Source organism: Centroberyx gerrardi, chromosome 14 (genome assembly GCF_048128805.1).
Source record: "Centroberyx gerrardi isolate f3 chromosome 14, fCenGer3.hap1.cur.20231027, whole genome shotgun sequence".
Classification (NCBI taxonomy): domain Eukaryota; kingdom Metazoa; phylum Chordata; class Actinopteri; order Beryciformes; family Berycidae; genus Centroberyx; species Centroberyx gerrardi.
Window position 1 is genome coordinate 26,828,648 of NC_136010.1, and position 21,561 is coordinate 26,850,208.

Below are 21,561 nucleotides of genomic sequence, written 5' to 3' on the forward strand. Positions count from 1 at the left end.
ACCAGATTATTGAATGGAGTTTGGTGTGACGTTCGGGGCCAGGGGCATTCATACTTTTACTCAAGTAATGGGTACAGTCACCTGTGTGATACTCTCTGACTTATTTCTGTCACTTATTTCTGTTACGTGAGGCTGGAGTCAGCCCTTCTTAACATGGTCCTCTATATCCCTCTACTGATGATAGGGTGCAAGTGCTTCCCTATACGACAGTGGTTCTCAACCTTTTTGGCTTGTGACCCCTTAAAACAAAGCGATGTCCACTTGTGACCCCAGTCACAGGCTGCATATGGAGAGAGGTGAACAGTTTAACCAAAGAATGATTTTCCCTTTTCAGGTTGTTCCATTTGATTAATTATCAGAGTGGGCCTAGAGGCCTAAACTATTCAGCATTTCACAAGAAAAAAACAAAAAACAGAGAAAAATTATAAAAAATAGGCATGATAATTCATTTTTATGGTAGAAATGTTTTTTTTCCTATCCCATAAATCATCTCGTGACCCCCCTAAATGATCTTGCGACCACCTGGGAGTGCAGCAGCTATTTTCTGCCCCATGAGATTTGGTATTGATTCATTTTTTAATGTCTGGAACTGTCTGGAAAAAACCTACACATTGAAGGGGAGTGGACTGCTCCACCTCTGCTTAAAAAAAAAAATTTTCCCCATGCCCACTGTTGCAATGTGGCTGTGTGGTGGCAGGGTGTATATAGTCATTAGAGAGATGTCAGTGTGTCCATCAACAGCCATTTGTCCTGCAGAAGTGTCCTTCAGCAAGACACTGAACCCCTCCTCATTCATTGTAAGTCCCTCTGGATATGAGCTGTCAGCTAAATGCCTAAAAATGTAAAAACCGCATGGGACGTACCTTGAAGCGGATGTTGTTGCTGACCAGGATGTTGCCCTTCATGAAGTCCCGTTCATTCTGCCGGTTTTCAGTGACCACAGGGAAGGCGTGGTAGACAGTGGTACGCAAGATGCTGACCAGAGACTGGACTCGGGTATGGGGGTAGACGTAAGTAAGGTTGGGCTCCATGATATCACTGGCCGTCAGCCTTTGAGGGACGTGGGAGTAAGATGTTAGGGTTCACCCAATATTGGTTTTTGAAGGTCAAGACTAATACTTTTGGATTGAAGCTGCTGACACTGAATGTCTAACAATTACCTATAGGAAAAATTAGGGCAGGAGCTCTCATTTTGCTGGTTTCTTTCAATTCTTTTGTATTCTGTCCATTTTTCTTTTAATAGGAGCCATGCTGATTCTGTTTCTGCCTAATTATGGTGGCCTTCCTCAGCAGAATGGAGGTGACTGAGGTCATTTTTCACAGTTGAGTGCTGTCCCTGCCCTAACTTTCCCTTCGGGTAATTCTTTGACTGTGATTGGTTTGTGGCAAAGCACCCTGTCAAAATTAGGAGAAGCGCATTTGATTTATCTCCTTCTGAGTTGATATTGAGTGTCTTTAAATTTGAATATTTCTATGCCAAAAAAGTCCAGAAAATTCAGAATTCAGTGTTTCCACCAGAATCATATTCTTGTCAGGGTGGAAAAAGCTAATAATAATAACATATTCATGCATACTTGTGTGGAATCCAATCAAATATTTTTACAATAAATCGAACAAGTTGCATCATATCCACCATATCAGAGGAAAGGCCAATATTGGCAAACCAATGTAGACACAGTATATAGGTATAAAGAGAGAGACACAGAGAAAGATCATTTGTGATTGCAGTAAAAAAAAAAGGCATTTTGCCGTTTTTTAAATTACTATGGTAATTATGGTGGGACGGTAATTGAGCTTCAGTCAAGAGGCGGAGCCAGGAGTGGCCCATTGGTACAATGAGGTGCCCCTGCACCTAATTAACCTTTCTGTATATGGGTGCACTCTTTTCAGGGCACCCAGTACCCTCCCAGTAACTTTATGGGCAGACAGCGGCAAGGGCGCAGAGTACTGCCATAATTGTATAAGCTGGCGGCAGCAGCAAAACAAATAAAACCCCTGACAGATGGAGTGAGAAGTGAAATGTAGTTTAATTTACATCTAGTCTAGTCAATCTACATCAGTACGGAAACAAGGCTCACTACAACTTTTATTTGAAAGACTACAGGAATAAACAATGCTTGGAGAACATTTGCATTGGTTGATGGTTGAAGCTCTTGAAGTAAGGAGTGAGGAGTTTTTTCTGTTTATTTTTTTATTAATGCTACCTAACGTGTGCTCGCCAGCTAGCTATGTTAACTCATCACAACAATGTAATGTTATGAAAGGCAATACAAAAGCAGCAAAAAATTACATGATTTGCCTGTTCAATACTTTGTAGCAGCAAACCGCTACACAGATGCAATTGGAGCCTCTTGCACCGCTCACACTGCTGATCATTCATGCCACTGCTGCTGTTGACCAAAGTCAATGCAAACTCCCTCAACCTCCTCCTGCTATTATCTGTACACAGGATGCTTGTGCAAGCTATCTCTGAATTATGTCTGGTTTTATGTTGGTTTCCATATTATTAAATGATATATGTCTACTATGCCTAGGGGGGTTTATTGCGCTCCCCGCAGAATCGCTCGCTTGCTGCTTGGATTCATTTGGGGAGCATCCTCAACAGCAGAGCCTTTTCCGCCAAATACAACTGCATAACCATTTGTGCTACAAATGGTCCAAACTCCTTTGACGTAAGTGTCTCTGACTGAAATGTCTTACTTGTCCATCTCCACCTCTGTCTCCCACTCCAGCAGAGGCACTCCTCTCAGCTCAATGTGGATATCGTAGATGCCTTTGTTGAAGAAATCTCCTGTCCACTTGGCAACCTGATAATATCACATAAACCCAGCATGTAATACATTAGTGAATGATAGACTACTCGTTTGTCAATGAATCTAGAAGTTTCTCACTATTGATGTAAGACAAAAAGGGAAAGCTATAATGAAGAAATAATGACAGCATTTTATCATTGTTGGAGTTGGAATCATCTGAACATGGAATCATCTTAAATGACAGAATTAACAGACAATGACTATAAAATATGTTGAAATAAATAAACACAACACTTCTCGTTATACCATCAGCGTTATCATGATGGGCAGTCCATATGTGATTTCATTGGTGGATTCAATGAGGATGACAGTCAGACTGATGGTCATCCTGACCACGCCCCCGAGGAAGGAGGCTGCTCCAATCAGAGCAAAGGTCCCAGAGTAGATTTCCATTCCTAGGTTTCTGACATATGACAGACAGACAGTAAGAACCAGTTAGGAATGTGGAGGTCACTGGATTTTTTACACCATCACTCAAAACAAAGTCAATGGTGAGCAGGCGGATGGGGAAAACATTGTATGACCTATTGTGAATAATTTCCCACCAATTACCTTTGAGTATGGGAGGTTTACAAACATGTATTACATCCTGTATTTTTTCCATTCATCCACAGCATGAATGTATGATGAGAAAAGTGGCCGAGGGAAACCAAACGGGGGGCGAGGGAATGCACAGTGAGAATGTCGTGCCTGGAGTGCATAAAGACCCTGGCCAACAAGCTGTCACCCACAGTTATTAGGCATGGCTGCAAGATGGTGAGGGCTAACAATCATTACTTGCGGCTGAGCAGAGTTCAAAAGCATGGCTGTGACAGCAGAGGTTGGCAATGGAAATGGGTCAAAGGCTACGTTCACACTACAGGTTCCCAAATCATATTTTTTGGCCTACATGTCAGACAGATCTGATGTTTTCAGAGCAGTGAGAACACCAAAAAACACATGGAATCTGATATTTTTAATTCCGATTTGGCCTACAGTTGTATGTGGTCCTAGATCCAATACATATCTGATACACGGCAATACCTAAGTCTGATTGGTCAGATTTGTGTGGTTTTTGCGTCACACTCCACAGCGCAGATCCTTGTTGTCATTACTCTGCGTTGGCGCACTTCGGAAAAAGATGGAGGACAGCAACAACGATGGAAGTCGAAAGGCAAATATTCCTTAAAATGAACGTTTCACGGTCACTTTTCAAACGTGAATGAGAACAGTTAAAACAAAAAAGAAAATCAGATCCGAGAAAAAAATTGGAATTGAGCATTAAGGCCTTTAATGGGAACGTAGCCAAAGAAACCAGGAAGAAGAATAGAGTTGTAACCAGGGTTTGACCAATATGAGTTTACCAATATTTTTGATCTAGGGTGTGAACGATATGGGTTTTTGAAGGCCAATACCAATATTTTTCAGACTAGGGTTAGACTGATATGGGTTTACAGACATAAGATATAAGGCCACAAACATAAGAAAATAATGGCATAGGACAATAGCAGTAGGCAGAATGGTATCTCTGAATGCACAACTCATGTAATGGTCAGAGAAGGGCTATAGCAGCAGATAAACACCTAGCACTAGATGGGTGAACCTAACAAACTGGGTGTATCTTATAGTGTAACATCTGGTTTATGGAAGTGTTTAACTTTGAGATTTGCTAATTTCACGACAATGTACTTCCAACATTTTGAAAACATCCCCAGTGGAAGATATGTATGTTTGTGTTCCAACATTTTCACATTGCACATTTAAATGGGGTCCCACCCATTACTAAGTTGGAGCACTTCCATGACCTAAAATGTTCTTCATTCCTGGTTTGTTAATGTTGTATTTTTTAAGGGGGGAACAGTCCACCATCTAATAAAATGAATGTGTTTGGAAAAAACATTCTGCTGTATTCCTGTGAAGTGACATATTTGTAATATTTCCTGATAGTCCCTGACTTTCCCTGTCTGGAATATCTCCATATGCCATGATATTCCAGAGATTTCATGGAGGAATCACCTCCGGTCTCAAAAATTGGTCATTAGAACAATATGAAAATGCTTGTCTTACATTTTGAGGAGGTTGGCTACCAGACGTCCAAACGACGCCCCACACAGCAGTGCTGGGACAAAGAGACCACTAGGTACTGACACACCGTAGGTCCAACAGGCCAACAGGAAGTACAGCAGGAAGAACACTGACAGAGTCACAGGGCTGAAGGTACCTATGGGGAAAGGCAGTTAGCCATTCATTATGACCAGTCACTGAGTAGTATATTCCCAACTCAAGTAGACCAGATAACAAAGACTGGACACGAATAAAGTCAGACCAGATTCAAAGCCCCATTCTGAGATTTTCTGAGCGTATCAATTATGGGCATATGTCTTGAAACGTAGGACTTTCTGGTGGAAATAAACAACTGTGCAACTGTCAAATCACCTAGGACATGGGATGGTGGGAAGGAGTGCTTTAGTTGTCGGTGGAGGAAGAGGCATTGGCTGACAGAAATGCCCCACCTGCTCAGACCATTGCAAATTGGCTTGAATGTAGATACCCAGGATCTTAATGACATCCACTTTCTCCAGTTCAGTGTGGTTAATTGATCGCACTGGGGGATGAGGGAGCTTTGTAGTGGAGTAGCAGTGAATGATCTTACTCTATTTTGGGTGTAGCACCATGGAGCTCTAAGTAGACCACTTCTCCGGACCAGTAAGAACATGTTGAATGGTGGATGGTGAGCACAGCTGCCATATCTCAAGCAAATTGAGGTCATCAGCAAATTACCAGCGTTCGGCTGATGCGTCTGCACCATTGATGTAGGCTATGAAGATGTGAGGGTATGTGAGGGCCTTGATATGTGGCCATCTGATTTCCATTAGTAAGGAAACCTGCCATCCATCTTGCAAGGGATGGACAGACAACGCGGTTCAGTAGCCTTATTATTGCCAGACCGTGGTCAGCACGATCAGAGGCTTTACTATAATCTGTGACGAGAGAACAGATGAAGCCAGGTTTGTCAAGAGACTTCGAAAAGATTAGTCAGGTCAAGAAGGTAGTGAGTTGTAGATCAGTCTTGCAGGCATCCAAACTGCTGGGTGTCAGTTAGGGGGAGGATATCACTGAGGGCCCACTGGAAGATAAAGCTCTCCGCTACTTTAGCAAGGAAGGACAAAAGAAATATGGGGCGTATTTCACTTATGGGGGGAGGTTCGGTTTTGAGTATTGGGAGCATAGTCGTTGCTTTCCATTCATCAGGGATGATGCCACCCTTTAGTGAGAGGTTAAGGATGTTGACTGGAGGGCCACTGAGTTCGCAGGTGGATTCCTTGATAATCCTCCCACAGATGCCATCAGGTCCGGCTGCCTTTCAGTCCAGCCTCCCAGGGCTGATGGTGCTGGGTGTGCAGGGGTTTTGTTTTCGCATATTGTCAGTTCTTGTACCAAGTGCTCAGTAAATCAATTTGATTTAAATTAATAATCAGTGACATTTTCATATAGATAACTGTCCAGTTTTCTTCTCTATCATTAATTGACACAATAATGATTCAACCTATACTCAGTTCATGAAAGCTTTCACATTTGCTGTTCTAAACAGCCGGTGTTGGGTAGGTCTTTCTTGGGAAAAATCCTCTGGCAAACAGGAAGTGATGCGTTTTACGTTTCCGGTTTGTTTGTAATAAGTAGAAGAAGAACTGGGTAGTTAGCATGAGCAGCAATAGCCACCATGGCTGAACTGCATCAACAAAAAATCAAAGGAAAAAAAGGTCACAGTACCAGCCACACTGTGCGAAGCAAAAACACCACAGCAATGAGCGCTTAGCACCAAAGAGACAAAAAAAAACAACAGAAAAAAAAAATTGGCACTTAAAACAATGTCTTGTAGTGCCAGTCATGAGGAATTCAGGGGGAATTTCAGAATTTCAGGCTTTAACCAACATAGCTATGTGTGTGTGTGTGTGTGTGTGTGTGTGTGTGTGTGTGTGTGTGTGTGTCAGTCCATCTCACCATCCTGGTGGAAGAGCTGGTAGATAGCAGCCTCCTGGGGGTTGAAGAATAATGTGGCCATGTCATTGTAGGTCTTGTTGGGACAGAAGAACTGGCGGATGGTAGAGTTGATGTCCTCACTGCTAGTCATCTGAAGAAAAAAAAACACAAAACAACAATTTCCGTATATGTCTTCGAGCTCTTTATTTCAAGAACAATGCAGTGTTACTTCATTCAGCAAGGTGTGCCAGTACAGCAAGAAATATGCCCCCAATGCTAGAGAAAATGAAGGAAAAAAACATCATGACTTATTATGACCAACTCCCCACATAACATGCAACAAGTAATGCTCAACATTACTGCTTTTATTATTATTGGAGAGTAAATAAGGAGAGTTAAACTGGGACCAGAATTAAAAACCCAACTTAAAATACTCCACTTCTACAATAAAAGATGAAGAACTGGGAGGAGAGGCAGAAGTTTGCATCATAAGTTTTTACCTTAGCCAGACCTGTTATAAGAAAACTGATATTGAAATCCTGATATCCAAAATGCTGGCCACGATAGCTAGAGAGTGCTGGGTGTGGCAAAGGCAACTTTTTAGCCAGTGTTCTCGAGAAAGCTGCACTACGAGCACGAGCGGTTCTCGAGAAAGCTGCAAGCAGCAATCGGCCTATTCCGGACAGGCACGTTTTGAACAGGCACTGCACTAGTTAATCCTAACTTTGCAACATGGTGTTGAAATATGCCATTTGATGGACATTTATTAAAAACATCTTACAATTCCATGAGTGAACACATATTTTAGTATGTATATTTTAGTCATTTTAGTATGACCGGACCACAGTGGCAATTGAACCCCTAATCCTCACAGTTTTAGTGCTATGCTTAACTCAGCTATGCAGGACCATATGATGAGCTGATGAATGTAAATACTAGGAATGGGTCATTAAACCTGAATATGCACCTGTTTGCCTGGGATCAACGTTGACTTTTGTAATTTGGTCATTTTTTTAAATAGTGAGATGCGAAGATTAAGAGATTAAAATAATTTGATAGTAACAATGCAATGATTAAATGGCTGAGTAAGAGCTATGGAGTACACCAGCCACTAGGGGGCTTCTGGTGTCATTTACAAAACCCTTTACCTCTCTTTGCTGTTGTTTTGTCCTCATCTTCCGCTAGCTGCTTTCACTAGCAGTCTTTATCAAAGCCACACTAAAGGCTAGCATGGGCAAACTGTAAAGTCAAGGACAAGGTAGCATGGCTCCATCCAGCTATTTCTTCCGTCCAGGAAGATGGAACTAGCCAAACTAGCACGACAACATTTGAACTGAGAGTGCGGTCACGCCTACAGTTCATTTTCTTTGGTTTGAACCAGAGTGGGAAAGTCTACATTGTTTCATTTTTGTATTGGTTCGTTTAGGTTCACACTGCCTAACTGCAACTGAATCACGGCTTGTTATCCCACTACATTGGACTCCAGTCCCTGTGACTTCACATGATGGACTTGTCTGTGGTCTTTGCTATAATTTACCTTCTCTGTGGTGTTCATGCACATGAATAAATAGCCGAATATGAGTAGGGTTTGCCCTTACTTCATTTTGTTATGCTAGGCTTTCCAAGCATGAGGAACTGCTTGCTGTCAAATGCCAACATCAGTTTCCTTATACTCATAAAACATTCCATTTTGGGGTTGTTTCCTGTAATTGGTTAAGATTATGTTCTCACACCTAATGAACAGCACCGCAGTTCACTTGGAAGAGGACTGAGACCTGCATTTTCAGACATCTCGTGCAGTTATTTGGTGCCACTTGAGTTCAAATGGCATTGTTCTCAACTGGCTAAACAAAGAGTAAACACTCCACTGCTTTAGCCATTGTACATTTTGGCAAGCACTGAATATTTGAATATTCGAATAGTCATTTGGAACATGCACTGAATAGTAAACCATGTGAAAATGGACTTATACACATCCCCACTACATACTGAATGTTGTAGAAGAGAGGAGATGCTTACCAGTGCTGTGGTGTTATGGGTTGTGGGGGAGGCCAGGTCACGACATTCGCCCAACGTCATGGATGCCACAAATATCACCACTGTTGTCACCATGGTGACCAACAGACTCTCCAGAACCCTGGAAAAGGGTGGAGATCATTGTTATTATAGGTTTGGATTTTTTATTAGTTTTTATTTTTATACAGTTTTCTAATTTATTTCAATTTCAGTTTAGTTTAAGCTAATTTTCAGTGTTGCTTTGTTTGCTTGATGTTTAGTTTTAGTTTAGTTTTTAATTTGTTTTCATTCTAGTTTTAGTATTTTTGGTAGGGATGGTATTTTCACAGGTATAATTAAAGAAGTTCAGAACAGGTATTATGTAATGCAAACAATACATTTAAAAAAAATTAATTAAAAAATATTTCCATAATTTTTTCGAGACATGCTCAACTAATGTAAAGTTGGTACCACTTGGCTACATGCTGCACAAATGAAATGCATTAGAAGACTCAACAGCTCAAAATAATCTCAAACAAGACTCTGGCATTTGTCCCAAGTATTTTCAACATGAGTTGGGCAAATGGCAATGGCATTGGTCATGCCGGCACTTCCTTTGAGAGCAAAAGGTGCTCGGGGGCCTAACAAGTCAATGTACAAGATTGCCAAGTTTTCAGGTGAGTTTTTTCAAAAAAAAGTGGACGATAAGGAGAAAACGTAGGACCCACAACACTATGCTCCACTGCACCTTTATTCAAAAATATATTTTTGGTTTCAAAAATCCCTTTGGATGTTGAAGAGAAGGTTGCATGCAAAGGGAGTTCTTCATTAAATATTTTGTTATTCATTCATTTAATACATGAAGTCACATGATCCGGTCAATTCTTACAAATAAATGCAAGCAGTTTTTTACCATATCTAATAAACTTAGATCAGGGATTCTCCAACATTTTCATGTCATGGAACCCCAAATAGAGGAGCCATGGACCCCCATTTGATCAGATTTAATCCCATAGGGACCCATATTGTTGGTGATTTAGTACTGAATTGTGGAACTGTCTACACTGTACATGGTGAGGTAACAGTGGTGAGGGTGAACCCTATGATAACCAGTCATTCTTGTACATTCTCTAATGGGGATCATTTCTGGTAAAATTAAATTATAATGAAATTAAACTGACCCCCTGATTAAAAGAGAATAATTACATGATTAAAATGACATGATTAGAAAAGAAATGGTATGAATATTTCACTGTAATAACCTTTAAAGGGGCTTTAAGTAAACTAATACCTCTATCAACCTCTATTGGTGACCAGCAGGAACTGCAATAACATCAATAGATCTTATCTCTTCCTAGACATGTCTCTGGCACCCCCTCCCACACATCCACCACACCACCACCCCCACCTGCCAGACATATTAGTACCTGACCAAGTAATCAGTGAGTCATTGGTATTGATCTGAATCTTTAACAAAATAGGATGATACCCTTTTAAGAATGGAATACATTAATCAATTGAGGGCCTATGTGTGTGTGTGTGTGTGTGCATGTGTGCTTGTAATCACCTAACAAACTTGGCCTTGGGGTGGATATGTCTGATGCGATACTTGGCCAGGCTCTTGTTGATACAGTTGAAGAGCGCCCCCAGGAGGCCGCCCACCACGCCCATCAGGACAAAGAAGGCCAGGTCCACTGCTGTCCACAGGTGGCAGTTCTTATCACCATCTGGACACTGGGGATTGACCAAGGTGTTGTTTTATTGGGGTTGAACTGACATATCACTGTGTCAATATATCAGGCCAGTGTTTGCCTTTTGTTAAAAAAAAATATGATTGATATGACACCAGATTCCACACAAGTATGCATGAATATATTTTATTATTATTATTTTGATCCTGGGTTTCAGTGGTGAGTTTAACATGTTTTTACACATTTTACATGAAAACAGTCAACTTTAAAGATATTGAATACCTGCACAGAACATCGGCAGTTTTAATTCAAAAACTTTGGCATCGGCCTTCAAAAACCCATATTCGTTGAACCCTAGTGTGTATGTGTAATGCACACGTGCATAAAAACATGTACGCAAGATGGAGAGCCACAATCTCACATTATATTCTTCACACAAAAAATTGAGAAATGGCATCAGCAGTAAATCAGTGGGTTTTACCTTGAACTCTCCAAAGTTGAGCAGGCCGGGGAGCTGGAAGGAGCCCCACTTGTTAAAGTTGATTCCCGAACGGAAAAAGTTGAGGGTGAAAGTGGCCGACATGGAACAGAAGAGCTGGGGAAGGGAAACACAGTTCATCATACTTGATGCTTAATACTTAATGTTATCCATTTTCGAGACTGTAGAAAATGGCATTCTCACTGATAGATTGAGGCAGTTGGCTGGTATTTCAGGGACCGCCCTACATTGGTCCTCTTCCTATTTGACGGATATAAAATTCCTTGTGTCTATTGAAAGCTATATACACAGTCCTTGATCACCTATGGTGTGCCACAAAGCTCAAATCTTGGACTGATTTTATTCTCCCTGTCTATACGCTTCCTCGGGGTCACTTAATTAGGTGGCAGAGCATCTCTTTCCAATGCTATGCTGATGATACCCAGTTGTATCTCTCAGTCAAACCGATTGAATTAACGAAGTTGGGCTCTCTGCATAACTGTTTAGAAGATGTAGGACTCAATGTCAAAAGACTTAAATTCAGACAAAACACAAGTCCTCATTATAGGTCCTGAGTGCACTTAATCTGGCCTACCCTTGGTCCTCTAACTCTGCAAATTAAGCCTGCCTCTAACACCTTAGGAGTCCTATATTTGACCCGAGCCTTAACCTTGAGCAACATACCAAAAAGCTCTTCTAAATTTCCTCAGCTCTGTATGAATTGTGCCCACTGCATTCCTATATGCGGCTGCATAGCTAGCATAAATTGCTGCACTGTCATTTTCCTCATGCAGTGAAGGACTGTGATCTTCTTCTGATCTTCTTCCAATCTTCGGTTCGAGTTTCTAAAACGCAGCCATTGTTTCTCATTGTTCTACCTGTTTAATTTATGTCAATTATTCCTATTTATTTTCCATGGTTGTGAAGCACTTGAAATGTGCTATATAAATACTTTTTTTTTTTTCTTCAAATTGATCACTGCACAGTGTTTCTGACACATGGTTTTGTACAATAATCAGACACACCCACCACACATAGGTTTCCCAAACTGAAACAGTAGCACATTAACAATCAGTGTTGGGTGGTACCCTGTTTCTCAGCAAAGCATTACAGTAATGTCATTGCTTCCCCCACTAATGAAGAATGTAACAAATTACTATTTAAATTTCAGTAATAGTATTACAGTTACTGATCAGAAAAGCTGTTCATTTTGTTATTGCCTCCTCTAATCGTCCTCTCAACTGAAGCTAGCTTTGACAAGTAATGGTAAAAAAGTTGACTTTCTCTGGGTGTAAGTATTCCCACTACTTGAGTGAGAAATTGGAAAAAAATTGTCTGTCTGGTGGAAGTATTCCCATTACTTTGATTTTCTCCAGTAAAAGGACAACAAGAACATTGGACATCAACATCCAGATCATTCACAGGAGAGGAAACTGACTGATCCTGATTTTGGAAAGAAGAGAGGATGAGTAATGGAAAAGTAATATAGTAGTGTAACAAATTACTGTTCCAAGAGATTCATATGTAAAGTAATAACATTACTTTTGAAATAAGTAATGAGTAGTTGCCTGGCCCACCTTACTACGACTACAAACAATACAAGGCCACTGTGGGAAACACTGCTATGAATTGGCAGATAACTGAGGGACACAAAGTGAGGTAAAATTGACAACTAAATTGAGTTTGCAGGGGGAACAGAAATGTCCTGGCCCTCTTGGAGCTCACTGGATAAGGTGACATACCACTTTCCAAGTGAGGGCCTGGTTCCAGAAAGAGGAGCCTTCCTCCAGACTGAAGAGAGTGCCACCTATGGGAGCACCGAAGGCAGCAGCCACTCCAGCAGCAGCCCCCGCTGACACAAAGTCTCGCTTGTCCCTGGAGAACAGGTTAAGAGAATGTGATGGGCAGCACAGTATGGTACAGCACATAACTGTCAGTTACAGTCAAACTCCACTCTCTTGTTCCAGCTGCTCCACAGAGTGTTTTTATTTTAAAAAAGGAGCAGAGGGGAAAGTGTCTGGACCAGATTCATCAATATTCAATATCAATATCAATATACAAAGTGTCACTTTGGTAGTTTTTTCACTATGTACACACGCAAAAAAAGCTGAGCTGAAACAAACCGCAATACAGCAACAAACTTCAGCCAAACACTAAGTCTGTCTACTGTCTTTATATTTCCAACAATCATTCTGCAGTGCATTGTTAAGGAAAATTCCACTGATTCCTGTTACATATCATCAATCTGTGATGTTAAATGCGTTTCAGGAGTTATTTTACTATTTTGATGTGCTCCCTTTCCCTCAACCTGCCTCTTCTACTTCTGTTAGTGATTTCCTACATTTCCCAGAATGCCTCGACAGCCCCAAAGAAGGGGTGTGAACTTGCTGCATTTAGCTGTGGGTTATGCATGTGATAGCAATAGCAGAGCGAGGGTTTTTCCAGTAGAGAAAAAGTGAGAGTCACACCCCTTCCTATAAATACAACATGTCTTGTGGCTGCATTGCATTGTGGTCTATTGAGGCTACTGTCGATGGAGAAATTGGTCTCTCTGCCTCTTCTACGATGGATTTCTCCCTGTATGATGGATAAACATTGGTGCAAAATGGTGGCTTGAATGGTGGAAAGAAGCCCTCGCTCTTTGATTCTGACTGAAACCAAAACCGGACTTTTACCTGATTTGATATCAAATGCCATTGTAGCTGCACTGCAAATATCATGTAACATCATCAAAGATAATGGAGAAGGAAAGATACTGCACATGCTATTACAGCTATAGAAACCCTATAAAGCAGAAACATGTAGAGGTGGGGAATTCATCTTTCACAAGTGTACAACTGTCTAAAATTCCAATATTATCATATTACCACACCTGCTAAACAAAGAAGTTTCTTACTAATTTAAAGTATGGATCTCATGTCAGTATCCGTAGTTTAGCAAGACCTTATACTGTCTTGCCTAAATCAAACAAGCCGCATGTAACAACGCATTATGTAATAACACCCGCATTTTGTAATACACAGCCTGAATGCAATATGTAATAAATTTCCCCACATTTTATAATAATTTATTACATATTGCAGCCCACTCCCACTTGACCTGAGAGGCCTGGCAGGAGTGTACTCCTTAAACATGTCTGTAATGTATTTGGTCCCACTCCATCTATTGATTTATAAACAAGCAGCATTGCCTTATATTCAATTCTGTGGCTGACAGGAAGCCAGTGTAGTGACTTAAGAATCGGGGTGATGTGGTCTGACCTTTTGGTCCCTGTAAGAACCCTAGCAGCTGCATTTTGAATAAGCTGAAACTTTTTGATGGTCTTTTTGGGGAGCTCTGTCAAAAGACCATTGCAGTAGTCTGCTAGAAATAAAAGCGTGAATGAGTTTTTCCAGGTCGGCTTTTGACATGAAGTCCCTGAGTTTGGCTGTATTTGTAAGATGATAAAAAGCTGATCTTGTTACTGCTTTTATGTGGCTATTTAGACTAAGATCAGAGTCAACTATAACGCCGGTCTAATTTAATATTTGGGAAGTTTAATTTAGCTTAATTGTTAAAAATATAACATGTACAGATGAAGACATCCATTTTGGTTGGTTATTACATAATGCACTGTATTATTACATTTTCATCATAAAAAAAGTGCAACTCCCGCATTTTGTAATAACCACCGCAATATGTAATAATTTATTACAAAATGCGGGGAAATTTATTACATATTGCGTTCAGGCTGTGTATTACAAAATGCGGCAGATTATTACAAAATGCGGGTGTTATTACATAATGAAGTGAAAATTTATTACATTTTGTCGTGTTATTACATAATGCGGTGTTATTACATAATGCGTTGTTACACCGCAGAAAAAAGATATTGGTCTGAATGTGAAACACTCATTGACTCCCAGTCAAAAAAGAAGTATTTTCAGTGAAGACGGGGCAAAATCAAGTGAGACCAATCACTTCGCCTGTATGCTGTCTGATGTCATGTCGAGTACATTTGGCCAGTTATCCACAGAAATAAGAATAGTTTACCAAAATGGGCCCAGAAATGCAAGGTATACATTGTCAACGCCTGTTTTTTTAACAGTGTTGAAGTACTTTAAGGTGGATATTTCGTTTTACAATATTTTGGTGTGTGTGTGTGTGTGTGTACAACAGCCATACCTGTCACAGCGGAAGTAGGGGAAATCGAATCTTATCTTCTTAAAAGTGATGCTCTGAAACTGAGGAAGGTAATATCTGATGAGTGCACTTAAGCCATAATGGGACCATTATTGCACTTATAAATGAATCATTCAATAAATCAATAAGCTTTACAAATCGCCAACCAGTGGATGTCGACCATTTGACAGTGGAATCAACTAAATGCCACTCGTGATATACTGTATTTGATATTACACACTTGATATAAGCGAATCTCAAAGTGAACTCTAAATCTAAATACTGATATTTCAGATAGTGATCATATGGGTACAAGAATACATGTGGTGGTAATAATCACATGACGGCTGCAGATGTATGTGTGTGATCTATTCTACACTGTTCATGGCACTTTGTTGGTGTTCAATCCAGAATGTGTGGCTCTGTACCTGAGGAAGCCCGGCTCCCACAATGGCTCCACTGTGTATCATTGGACCCTCCTTCCCCACAAAAAGACCTGAGTGAAGACACACAGAGTCAGTGGCACTGCCCACCCACCTACTGATCACTAATGGTGACTCATCAGTCACAGGAACTCCGTTTCATTTTCAGTATCACATGATCATCAGTGTCCTGGTAAAACCTGGCATTTCCAACTGTGCCATTTTGAACTTGGTTTTTGGCAAGAAAAAGGTCAAATTCAGCAATATTGAGTATCGGCACAAATTATCAGCTCAGTCAGTCACTTCAATCCAGAAATACTGGTATTGGCCTTTAAAAACATATATCTGTCGAATCCTACTAAGAATGCTTTGGAAAATATCAAAATATATACATGTCAATGAAAAATGTGTACATTCTCAATTTCTGAAAAGCTGACTTTGTCGAGCTACAAGGTTTTTCCAGGACACCTGTAATTTTATAGCCAGCAATTTCAGTTTACATGCACACAAAAAATGTGCAAGTACAATGCAAGTAAGGAAGGACCCATGTAAACACCACACTGATTATGTTGTTGTCATTATGCTCTTAGTTGGAGTAGTTACAGTAAAATATGTAGAGTACTTCAGCTTTACTGGCATTAATAGGGAACAGTCAGAACATGTGTACACCTTCATATCACTTTTGTAACTTTACAATCATGTAAAAGGCTTAATCATACTATTGTGTTAATGGGAGCATTGGCAATAATCGCATTATTGTGTGCATGTAAATGTAACCATTCTCACTGCCCTGACAGGCTGTACATCCCATTGATCAGGTGACAGAAAACAGACAAATGCCCTTTGCGTCAAATATCTGTCAGCTGATAAATATATAACCATATTATAATATCGTACACATTTGGCAGTATACTACATACTATACCTCCAGCAACAGTGAACAGGACTCCAACAGCCTTGCAGAGGAAAGTGCGTAGTCGGACAATCCCGGGTATCTTCACTCCGTTCAAGTAGCTTTTGATTTCTGGGATCCCAGAGCCTGCAGCTACCGGCTGAATAACGGCAGATCAAAAGACAATAACATGTTGTTATGATCCCATGACTCAGTATGATATGGCTCTATCTAATAGCACATATATATTCTGAAAAAGATCTAGGACCATTTTGTCCCAGGAAAATGCTTAAGAGTTGGAAGAAATGGTTTCAGGCCATTTTCTAATGACTTCACAAAACACATGGATAGATGTGGAACGTTTATGCGAAACACCCGAGATGTGAGTGTGAATCACTTGATTATGAATTAGATTTATTGTTCTCTTATGGGGCACCCACTGTTAGCTTGAGACATACCACAAAATAAACTTTGGTAATGTTATAAAAATGAATAAATCTACAGAAATAAATACATTTACAATACTGTACAAAATTCAGAGACCAGTCTTTCGTTTATTTAATTTCCAGTCAAAACGGCCATTGAGTGCAAGTTATTTATTTTTCAGTGTCAGAAAAAAAATGCAGGAAACATATATTTAGCACAAAATTACACAAAAGCCTCCACAGTTAAGCACAATATCAAATTTTTCAGTATTTAGTGTGTCCACCCTTTGCCTTTATTACAGCTTCCATTCTTTTCAGGAGACTTTTTCCGATCTGAAGCAAGAGTGGAGTTCGGTGGTAGTTTCGGTACTCTATCAGGTCTTACACGGTTGTTAGGATTCCCATTTTCTTTACATCTTGCAATGTTTTTTCACTAATTTTCCTTTGACTTTCACCTTCCTTTTGCAAGTGTATTATCTTATTGTATTGTATTATCTTATATTGTATTATCTAATCTCAATCTTATATCTAGTCTCATCAGAAATATCGCCTTTAGCCATTTTAGATGCACATGAGAAAGAAATGTGCAAAGCAGCTAAGGTGTGTTTGGGTAGTTGTTTGTGTGAATGTTAGTGATGCTTTTGAAGGGAAAGTGTGCTAACAATGTCAGACACTTTTGTTGGTTTTAATATTGGAAGGATGGAAGAGTTAAAGTGGCAGTAGGGTGCACAAAAGTAAAGAGTGGACAAATTAAATCATGATGATATAAATCCTGATCTTGATATGATACTTAGTGTTGGGGCCTTTTGTGTAATTTTTTTGTTAAATAAATGTGTCCTGCATAACTGAATGGCCGATTGACTGGGAATTAAATAAAGAAAAGTTTGGTGTCGACTTTTACACAGTACTGTACATATAAGCCTATTTTGTCCACAAAATGAAAATGGAGTTTTCATATTCATCCACAAAATAAAATTTCACAAACTGAATTTCAGGCACGAAAAGAATTACTACTTACAAAAATGCATTTCATGCCACAAAATCAATTTGGTGCACAAAATTCACAAGGTAACAGTTGGCACAGTTTTTCCAGTTTGTTATTAAAGGATAAGGCCGGTGTTTTTTAATGCATTGCTTACCGTCAACAAATCCTATGAAAATAAATTAATTTGTTTTGCCAACAAGTCTCGTCCATGTAGCTGGTGCCCAAAGAAGCCATGTCCCAGCAGCCATAGAACTCCATTGTATTAAAAAAACTATTAAAAACACGTCAAAGAGCCATGCCGTTGCTCTGGGCAGCATATTTCATCATCACGATGCACCGGGCCAGCCGACATTTTCCTCAAACAACTTAATAAGCCGGCTGTAAACACTTTGCGATCTCAGGAAAGTAGTTCCATAGCACCGAAAATAGTCCCCGGCGTAATGAAGAATTTGTTCCCATTTGAATTTGATTTGGTAATAACTACAACAGTCTGACTTTTCATGGTCAGTTAGCGATTTTTAAAATTGAAACTATGTCTTTGTGAGCTGTATTTAAAGGTTTTTAGCTTACAATTGGAGCCAATTACTTCCGGGTTGAAGGCTAAAAACGGTACGTGGGAAGTCAGAAAGTAACGGGAGTAGAGCAAACGCATTGTTGATTTTGTTATTTTCATAGGATTTGTTGACGGTAAGCAATGCATTAAAAAACACCAGCCTTATCCTTTAACAAAGTTTGTGGGTTAAAGCTGCACAAGGCAACTTCACATATTGGCGGCCCCAAATGGCCCCCAAATCCTGTAAGGTGACGTCATGTTTACCAAACCGGCCAGACTATGATGCTTTATACCAAAGATATCAAAGGGACGAGAGAGACAACACGCGTTTTCAACTTATGAATTTTTCTCTTCCATATTAACTTTCAAAAAAAATAAATATGTTTGATTTAGATCCTGTCGCCCACTTCAGAACAATAGTGTGATGACACCCACAGAGTTCCTGGACAGGAAACGTACATGTGTGTGGATGAAGTGAAAGCATGTAAAAACATTGGTAAAAACATGGATATCGACAGATACTGGTAAGAAAAGTTTGAACCTGCTTTTTTCAGACAAACCATGCCAAGGAAGTGCTTCAGAGAAATCTTGCACATCCACACTGTTTATTTCTTCTTCTTATTATTATTCCTATTATTATTTATACTGTGTAATACTGCAAGATGTAAGAGGAAGTGTGAGACGGGTATGTTCGTAAAAACGCATTCCAAGAAATCCATGCAGCAAATGCTTACTCAAGCACTTTTGGCGATGTGCCTATAACATGTTGCATAATCAAGCAATGGCTTTGCCTACATTTTCCACCTGTATATATTGGTTGTGTTGTTTGGGAACTGGCAGCTTCGATTCAAAAATATCAGTATCAACCCTGAAAAATATGATGTCATATTGTAAAACCCTACTCAGCAGCCTTACCTCGATGAGGACGAGCACACTGGCAATGAAGACGAAGGTCATGTTGAACGCCAGAAGCTCCAGGAGAGAAAGAGCAAGACAACCTTTCTCACTGCACTCCTCCACAGCTAGAAAGCTTTGGCTAAGGTAGAGAAACCACCAACATCGTGGAGAGTTCTTTGACTTTAGAGCTGCAATTCATAATGTTGGTGTCAATGAGTGTATTCACATGCACAAAGTATTCTGGAGAGTTGCTCTTATCCTGTTTATATGCATCTCTACATCCCAATCACCTCCTGTATATCAGTGATTCTAAACCTTTTTCATATCAAGGACCCTTAATTTAGTCCACATTAGGGCAACAGACCTCATTTGATGAGATTTTGTCTCTTGGACCCAAATCTGAGAATATTTTTATTGTTCGATATGATTTTGCCCATGTTCCATGACTATCTGTATTGTAGGTAGAGAGGTAACAGTGAAACTATGATCAAAATAGTCATTCTTCTACATTCTCTAATTGTGTTAACTTCTTGTAAATGAAATAATGGTGAAGTTTAACAATTCATCAATTTGCCCCACGTTGAGAACCACTGCTGTATATCACTGTATACATCAAGAATCAGAATATTCTGAATATTACCATTCAACATGTGAACTCACAGAGCGAATGCTGACCACAAAACAACAAAAAAAAAGGATATAAACATGCCTCAGTATCCTGGCTAGTATATCCTAGTTATTATTGTATTTTGAGATCATGATCATAAGAGCTTCTGCAGATCATTGGATATAATACAATGTGATATTTACATGAGCCAACTCAAATCAGAATACCCGAGCATCCTGAATTGTAGCGGCATACTGACACTGAAGCGCAGGGGAATTCCGTTTCACATGGGAAGTTTCTGGAGGCGTTTTAAAGGATACAATTTCCGACCAATGTGAATTTGAGATGGGTGAAGAGGCGTACAAAAAAGTCCACAAACAGGCCCATCTGAAAGAGACGGGAAAATAGAATTCCCTGTTTATTTGCAGCATGTTGTATTCGGAAGCTGTATATTTATTTAGCAAGAAAAAACACAAGATATCACAAAAGCACGTACCAGACCAACCGTGACTCCAATAGCGAACACCAGAATCCACCGCACAGCTTCATACTTTTTGGCTTTCTATTGGCAGACGAGAATATCTTCATATAATCATGCGACATAAAACACCCAGAACCAAGGAGATTTCAACAGAGTAAGCATTATGATAAGGTATGGATCTTGTCACGCATGTATAATAACATAATAGCATATAATAAAAAAATGCACAGAAAAGAATGTGATTGGTCTATCCGAGAGTCATTTCAATCTGTCATTATCAAACACATTTGTTATGTAGGCAATGTGTAAATGTGTACATGTTTTGACCCATTTGGCTTTCCATATAGGTGGGTCTATAGTTTTTGACTTACACCATTTGCTTGCACAGTTGCTGATCTGTACATACTATATTTCTGCACAGTCTCTGCATATGAATCAGTACATATCATTGGACACTTTTACAACACATGTAGTTGCACACCTAGACATTTTCTTTAAATATGTATGGCCTTCTACAGACCTGCTAATGAATATGAGCACATTTTACACATCCTGTACATATATTGTAAATTCACATATTGTTCTTTATACTCCTATTCCTCGCATTTGTTATATATTGCATACATACACTACCAGTCAAAAGTTTGGACACACCTGATTGAATGTACTGTTTTTCATGATCTTAAAGCCATTTTGATCTAAAGGCTTATGATTAAATGCTTGAAATGAGTTTCTTGGACAAATATAAATAGTGAAGTTGATGCCTATGTATGAATTTCTTTCCAAAGCCTTTGCCTTTCCATCAAGGCAAAGGGCGGCTACTTTAAAGAACCTAAAATATAAGATAGTTTTGATTTGTTTAACACTTTTCTGGTCTAGTAACTAGTCTGGTCTTATTTGAACTATTTTACTTTTGTGAAGCACTGACTTTGCTCTGTGAAAGGTGCTATATAAATAAACTTTTCTTCTTACTACTTTACCCCTCCCCCCAATATGCTTTATTCTTATTTGCATTATATTTTTCTTTGCTGTATCCCAGAACAGTTTACTGCTGCAATAACCCAATTTCCCAACAGGCATCAGTAAAATTTCATGTTATCTTACCTTGTTGTCCATTAACTCCAGAACCTCCACGTAGGGCTCATTGATGCAGCGGTCATAATCCAGGCTCTATTGAAGCAAAAAAAAAGGCTGTGTAAGA

The 21,561-nt window shown here is 39.7% G+C and overlaps 1 protein-coding gene across 2 annotated transcripts in view; it reads right to left on the minus strand.

The window, feature by feature from the left end:
- The window catches only part of clcn6 (chloride channel 6), a 31,829-nt gene that overhangs the window by 7,111 nt on the left and 3,157 nt on the right, over positions 1-21,561 (minus strand). The window contains exons 3-18 of one of the 2 annotated variants that reach the window (XM_071896388.2): positions 21,465-21,530; positions 20,376-20,441; positions 20,200-20,266; positions 19,291-19,397; positions 16,446-16,572; positions 15,527-15,594; positions 15,102-15,160; positions 12,680-12,812; positions 10,941-11,054; positions 10,336-10,502; positions 8,793-8,910; positions 6,795-6,924; positions 4,860-5,013; positions 3,060-3,216; positions 2,701-2,807; positions 864-1,050 (exon numbers count right to left, since the gene is read on the minus strand). In XM_071896388.2, coding sequence (XP_071752489.1) covers positions 864-1,050; positions 2,701-2,807; positions 3,060-3,216; positions 4,860-5,013; positions 6,795-6,924; positions 8,793-8,910; positions 10,336-10,502; positions 10,941-11,054; positions 12,680-12,812; positions 15,102-15,160; positions 15,527-15,594; positions 16,446-16,572; positions 19,291-19,397; positions 20,200-20,266; positions 20,376-20,441; positions 21,465-21,530 — 1,827 coding nt within the window. The remainder of the gene's footprint in view (positions 1-863; positions 1,051-2,700; positions 2,808-3,059; positions 3,217-4,859; positions 5,014-6,794; positions 6,925-8,792; positions 8,911-10,335; positions 10,503-10,940; positions 11,055-12,679; positions 12,813-15,101; positions 15,161-15,526; positions 15,595-16,445; positions 16,573-19,290; positions 19,398-20,199; positions 20,267-20,375; positions 20,442-21,464; positions 21,531-21,561) is intronic. The other variant, XM_071896391.2, reaches the window with a different exon arrangement.